Raw genomic sequence first — 7,049 nt, forward strand, 5'->3', positions numbered from 1 at the left:
GATATGCTTAAATATATATACACACGCACACACACACATATATACATATATATATATATATATATATACATATCATGAATAAATCGTTCAAAGCGAAAATAATAATAAAACGCCCACGTGCGTTCTCTGCAGATCCTGTACGCCAACGAAGGCGAGATCAAGCGGGAGACGGACGTCGTCGTGGAGCCCACGCCGTTCGGCGACCGCCCGTCCTACTTCAGCCACAAGGGCCACGAGTTCATCCCGACGCTCTACCACTTCCCCTCGAGCTGCGAGGCGTGCACTCGGCCGCTGTGGCACGTCTTCAAGCCGCCGCCGGCCCTGGAGTGCCGCCGCTGCCACACCAAGTGTCACAAAGACCACCTGGACCGGAAGGAGGAAGTGATCGTGCCGTGCAAGGGTCAGTGTCCTCAGACTCGACGCTTTGTCCTTTACATCAGATTAAATGTTTGAAGTCACACAGCTCAATAAAGTTTGTTTTCCCTCGACAGTGAACTACGACATGTCCACCGCCAAGGAGCTGCTCCTGCTCACCAACTCCCAGGCGGAGCAGCAGCGCTGGGTCAGTCACCTGCTCAAGCGCATCCCGAGGAGACACCAGACCATGAGTCCTCCGTCCGCCGCGCAAAACAGCCCGCCCGACGCCACCTTGCGGTCCTCGCCGCGGATTTCGCCGCGCGCCTCGCCCAGGGGCTCGCCCCGTATGTCGGCGCACCGTGGAGCCATCAAGATCCAGCCCAGCGGCAGACAGCAGCAGTCGTCAGGGAAGACCAGGTAACACAACAGACCACACTCTTAACGTCAAACTAACAGTGACGGGGCTTGTTATTTTCAAGGTTTTTCCTTTCAAAACCACTATTGTGTTTATATTTGTTATTTTAGTTTGTTCATAGAGAAATATTAAATAAATCCTGTTAGGAAAATACTATTAAATGCTTCTAACAGAGAAAGCTACTATAAGGGACGCTTCGTCCACGTTTAAGACAAATACTTTATGCACTTTGTTCTCTGTGTTGTGAATAAATGGAGAAATTTAACTTCACGTTAACTTTTCAGTCAAACACATCACGATGTATCGTTATGTGACCGTCTTGCAATTTATTCATTATCACAGAATCGTCGCATCGCGATGTTATTGGTATCGTGGATATCGTGAGAATACAGACAGAATGTTAAAGATGTTTTCCGCACATTTCTAATTTTATTTTAATGATCTTTAATAGTTTATTTAAGCATTTTTATTATTATTAGTTAATATAAAACATTTTGCCTTTGAAAACAAAGCAAAAAAAAAGTAATTTTTCCCTAAATTACTCTTTCTCTGATCAACAAAGCAAAAGTTTGGAACACAATTATGGTGGACCAAACCTGACGTAATAATAAATAAATGCGTAAATAAATAAATGCATAAATAAATAAATGTAGGTGAACAGAAAAAAATTAATGTATCATTTATTTATTTATGCATTTATTTATTTACGCATTTATTTATTATTACGTCAAGTTTCTTTATATTGCTTGCTTTTGTCAAATACAGTATATAATCATTTTAAACAAAAAACTAAGTCATCAATTATTCAAATAAAGTTTAATATAAATCATAAAAGAAAAACACCATCTTTTGCTGTCGATATTTCAAATAAAAATGTACTATATTATAACAGCTGAGTTGTAATTTCTGACCTAATATTGAAGCACGTTCATGATGTCATATTTGCAGTCTATCTCGTTTCAGTCCTCTTATCTTTTTCTGCTCATCAGCTCAATCAGACATGACGGAGAACTTTGAACTTCTCTGTTTCATGTCCGATTGAGCTGATTTGAACTGTGGGTAACATCTAAAGCAGCTTTTTGTCCACGTGCAGCACACAGCCACGACTTTCCTCTAAAGGAAAAAAAAGGACCTGATGTCATTTGATTTATCGCCGTGCGCCTTTTTTGGCAATTTATCTGGACAGAGCGACAGATAAACTCAAAGCCAGAACTGGGCTTGAACGATGGTGTCACTCAGGACGCGGAACACTCTGTGCCAAAGCTGAGCTGAAGTGACTCGTGTCCGATGTTAACGGTGGAGTTTCGGACACAATAATAATGCAGATATTTAAATCACATCCGTGTCAAAATCAGAATCCATGTGGCTTCCAAACAGAGTTTGTCGTCATTTATCTCTAAATCTCAGCATCAAATTCCCTGTAATAGCTCATGTTTTCCTCCTGTGTGATGAATGAATGGATGAATGTACATTTAATCTGATTAATCTTCTGCTTCAGTGACATTTTAGAGAGGACAGCTGCGTGCACATGTAGGGATGGGATGTAAAATCATTCAGCAAAACCATTTTAGCTGAGTCATGTTTTTGGCTGTTCTTATTTTGGGGGGGCGAACAATATTAGTCACACAAGTCTTTGGAATGACTCAGCACTAATGTATCATCCCATCCATATTCACATGCAAGTAAATATTAATGCAAACCAACAAATCTGATCTTTAATTAATCAGATTTATGTCCGACATCAGAATCCATGTGGATTTTTTGTGTCTACGCATTAACGGCATCAAACAACAGAGTTTGTCGTCATTTTTCACTAAATCTCACCATCAGATTCCCTGCAATAACTTGTGTTTTCCTCCTGGGTGAATGAATAAATGAATGTACATTTAATCTGATTTTACCTATCGTCTGCTTCAATGACATTTTAGAGAGGACAGCAGCGTTCATGATAAAAAATCGGACACAATCCACAAATCATTCAAGCAAGACCGTTTTAGCTGAGTCATGTTTTGGCTGTTCCTTTTTTTTGGGGGGGGGGGGGGGGGAGAAAATCTTAGTCACACAGTTGGACAATCATGTCTTTGAAATGACTCAGCACACGAATGTGTTGTCGACGGCTTCATACGTTCATAAAAAACGGTCTCCGATGAGCTTTGAACCGTCAAATCCGATCTGTAATGAATCAGATTTGAATCTAATCTGGTGTAATCTTAACGTGGCTGATTCTCTACGCGGTTAAACGTGGCTTAAAGCTGCAGCCGACCCTGAATATCTTGCTTTTTTTTGTGAGTGTCTCTGTGCAGCATTAGCGCTCTAAAGTGGCTCCTCACGCACCATCGGTTGATTAGAATACAGCACTAATGTGAGTGAGTGAGTGTTACTAACAGATTCTGTGAAACAACTGTGACACTCTGCTGTCAGACTCTCTCTGTGTCTCTGAGTCACACACTCACTCTCTGATCCCCCTCAGCTCTGGCCCCATGCTCCGCATCATCCTCCACTGACTCCTGACCTTTTCCACCTCTGACCCCCCGTCCCGTCCCCCCCTGTCCCCACACACCTTTCCTAACATCTCTCATACTGGGAGTCTGTAAGTAGCAGAGCTGTGTGTGTGTGTGTGTGTTTGTGTGTGTGTGTCTCCGCCTGCTATAACACTGTTGCTGCTGCTGTGTCTGTTAAAACCTCATTTCTAACAAGCAGCGTTTATACCACATTCAGACCTGGTATTAACATCCGTGCTCGGTGATCTGATCACAGGAGACACAGTCGGAGGTGGTTTAAGCATGTGGACACAATCTGTCCTCAGAACACATTTAAATAAAAAATGGAAAATACACCTCAGCTGATTCCAGGCAGATTCACGTTTCTTTAAATCTAAGTTCTAATTAGAGTAGAAAGTAAGTAGAAATAACATAAGGGGAAAATACTATGAGATAAGGTAAAAATACTATAAGATAAAGGTAAAAAAAAAAATACTATAAGATCAGGTAAAAAAATACTATAAGATCAGGTAAAAAAATACTATAAGATAAGGAAAAATACCATAAGATTAGGTAAAAATACTATAAGATTAGGAAAAAATAATATAAGATAAGGAAAAATACCATAAGATTAGGTAAAAATACTATAAGATCAGGTAAAAAATACTATAAGATAAGGAAAACAATACTATAAGATAAGGAAGAAATACTTAAATATAAGGATAAAATACTGTAAGATAAGGAAAAATAATATAAGATAAGGTAAACATACCATAAGATAAAGGTAAAAAAAATACTATAAGATCAGGTAAAAAAAAATACTATAAGATAAGGAAAAATACCATAAGATAAGGAAGGAATACTTAAAGATAAGGAAAAATAATTTAAGATAAGAAAAAATACTCTAGAATGAGGTAAAAAAAATACTATAACAAGGTAAAATACTATAAGATAAGGTAAAAATACTATAAGATAAAGGTAAACAATAACATAATATTGACAAGACAGTGTTATAATTAGAAGTGTTGCACAGGGAATTATGACTGTTATTTCATGTTACAGCAGCTAAAGTAGAGCTCACACACAGGCATGTGTGGTTTCTGAGGTCACTGTGTGTTTTCAGTGGTTTATGGGGTCACAGGTTTTCAGTCGTTCATTAAAAACCTCTTAATATTCACGATGCATCTCGACATCCACATGGGATCAGATCACTGAGGACAGATGCTAACACCTCGGGGGTGTGAACATAGGCCTTATCAGTCGCTCATGAGTCACTACTATTCACAGCTCTGCACTGCCCCCTGGTGAGTGTGATGAGAATTTATTTGCCCCCCCTGACGTCTCAGTGACCTGCGTTACTGTTGCAGATTGCTTGAGTTTGGCCTGAAAGATTGGAGTTGGTCGCTGGACGACGTCGAGAACGACGACGACGATTTGTTCTTCTGAGGAAATGAAAGATGGTGGGGGGTGTGTGTGGGGGGGGGCGGTGGATCCTACGCTTGTGTGTGTGTGTGTGTGTGTGTGTGTGTGTGTGGTCTTGTACTTGCGGCATACTGAGGACCAGTGAGGGTTTTTGACCAACAGAGTGAGGTCATTTTTACGAAGTGAGGACATTTTGGCCGGTCCTCACTTTGTTTTCATTGAAATCATTTCCTTAGGTTGTAAACATGCTATACTCTGTTTTTAACAAAAGTCCTCAATTTGGTACAAAAACCCGTTTTCCAGCCCTGGTGTTTCACACACTTTTTGCTCTGGGGCTCCACCTGCAGACATTTTATGGTACTGCACCCAGTAGTTCTTTATGGATTTTGGAAATTGGAAATGCTGGTCCTCACTTTGTCAGCACTTTTACCCGGTCCTCAGTATGCAGCAAGTACAAGAATGTGTGTGTTTGCAGTTTTTTTAAGGGTTAATTTTAGAAGATGAAACCAGAAGCACGTTGTTTTTTTCTGTGGTTTCTAAAATGTGCAACCCGGGTGTGTGTTTTTTTGTGTTTGCCAGAATAGGTTGATGTTTTCCAAACATGTGTCCGTGTGCACTTTATTCAAGAATAAATCTTGTTCTGGATGTTTGTGAAATACTAAATACTAAAAAAACACAAAAATATACTACTTTTTTTTTACAAACATACAGAGTGATATTATTGCCTGACTGTGCTTTTTTGTTGTTGTACTCATCATGTGCATCGTGTGGAAATCTTCCTTCTGTGTGGATTCTGTGTGTGTGTGTGTGTGTGTGTGTGTGTGTGTGTGTGTGTGTGTGTGTGGGCGAGACTTTGAAGTCCTGTTGTTGTTGTTGTTGTTGTTGTTGTTGTTGTTGTTGTTGTTGTTGTTGTTGTTGTTGTTGTTGTTGTTGTTGTTGTTGTAACATCCCAGATTTTCATCTCTCTCTCTCTTTTTCACAGTTAACCCTGGCTGATGAAAGACGGACTGAAAAGACTGAAAAAATAAATAAAGCAAATAACGAGCGGACGTGGACACAAACTGGCTGTCGTCATGAGAACTGGGAAACTGTTTTTGTCACTTTGTTACCAGGAGGAAAAAAACGGAACATAATCTCATCACATGATTTAAGAAAAGAAAAAAAAAGGACTGATCTGTATGCTTGGTGATTCAAAAAAAAGAGAAAAAAAAGCCTTATTTTATAATAATTACGGCAAGTTTGTGAAGTGTGATCAGGCGTGTGTGTGTGTGTGTGTGTGTGTGTGTGTGTGTGTGCGTGGACATATGTACATATTAACAGGTCTGTGTGTGTGTGTGTGTGTAGCTCATAGTATATGATGATGATTGTTTTATTTTGATGGACGGAACTCCCGCAGCACATTTTTACAGCCTGTAAACCAATGGAAGATTTTACATCATGCTGATTTTTGATTTACATATCTAATTATTACACATAATAGATGGATCCTAACAGGACATGGCAGAATAATGTGAATTAAACAGCAATAATTGTTTGTTTTTCTTTACGTCCATGACAAATTCAAATAAAATCTGTTACCCGTGGTATTATTATAGTTTTTATTTACGCTCAAAATCCAATTAAATATACATTTGTGGTGATGTTTAGGAGTAGATTTCACCTTAAAAGATGCTTATAAGTTACTGTGCGGTAGACAAACTACATTATAAAGGTGTTATATGTTGCTATATTCTTATTTCAGGACTATATTTGGACATGCTGTAGTTATGTAGCAGAGCATGTGGAGAGGAGTGGGCATGGAGTGAAATAAATGTTTCAGAAGCGGCCTAAAGCTAACTGGCACTCATCATCCATAATGCACGGCGGTTCATCATGTCGCCCATCTGTTTAAAATCTGCTCATCCATTTTCTTCCATCAGCGAGGATGAAACCTACCGTACCGTAGTGACCGCGGCGACCTCGGGTTTCACACTTCGCGTCGCCTACTCGTCGCTGTGCATGATAAGTGATTCTTTTTTATCCCTAAAGAGTCTTTTATTATCTATTTAGACGTAGTTTCTTTCCTTCAAGTATGACATTAGTACAACATCTGACATCTGAACAGTGAGGTCTCTGATATAGTTATTAAGCCTTGAGATGGTGTATTAGGTCCAGATACCTGGCAACTTGGTATCTACGGAGGGAACCTTGACATCTTGAAAGAAGCCTAGTTTGTGTTTTATTCTACACTCTTAGAAATAAAAGTGCTAAATAGAACATATTAGGTTCTTTGGCTTTTCTTAGTAGGAGAACCCTTTTTGGCTCCAGGTAGAACCTTTTTATACCTTTTGGAGTGTTCCACCAAGAAACCTTTTAAAAACCATTTATTCAGGAAA

General features: G+C 39.4%; 1 protein-coding gene across 4 annotated transcripts in view; it reads left to right on the forward strand.

Moving 5' to 3' along the window:
* Positions 1 to 6,252, forward strand: part of LOC310935237 (rho-associated protein kinase 2-like) — a 39,901-nt gene extending 33,649 nt beyond the window's left edge. For 2 of the 4 annotated variants that reach the window (XM_083899091.1, XM_083899094.1), the window contains 4 exons: positions 133 to 400; positions 492 to 774; positions 4,620 to 4,712; positions 5,657 to 6,252. In XM_083899091.1, the coding sequence (XP_083755217.1) occupies positions 133 to 400; positions 492 to 774; positions 4,620 to 4,698 (630 nt within the window). In that variant the 3' untranslated portion in view covers positions 4,699 to 4,712; positions 5,657 to 6,252. Of the gene's footprint in view, positions 1 to 132; positions 401 to 491; positions 775 to 3,242; positions 3,363 to 4,619; positions 4,713 to 5,656 lie in introns of all 4 variants that reach the window. The other 2 variants (XM_083899092.1, XM_083899093.1) reach the window with 2 other exon arrangements.
* Positions 6,253 to 7,049: the final 797 nt, after the last annotated feature.

The sequence above is a fragment of the Microchirus variegatus genome (assembly GCF_963457635.1).
Source record: "Microchirus variegatus genome assembly, chromosome: 12".
NCBI classification, from domain to species: Eukaryota; Metazoa; Chordata; class Actinopteri; order Pleuronectiformes; family Soleidae; genus Microchirus; species Microchirus variegatus.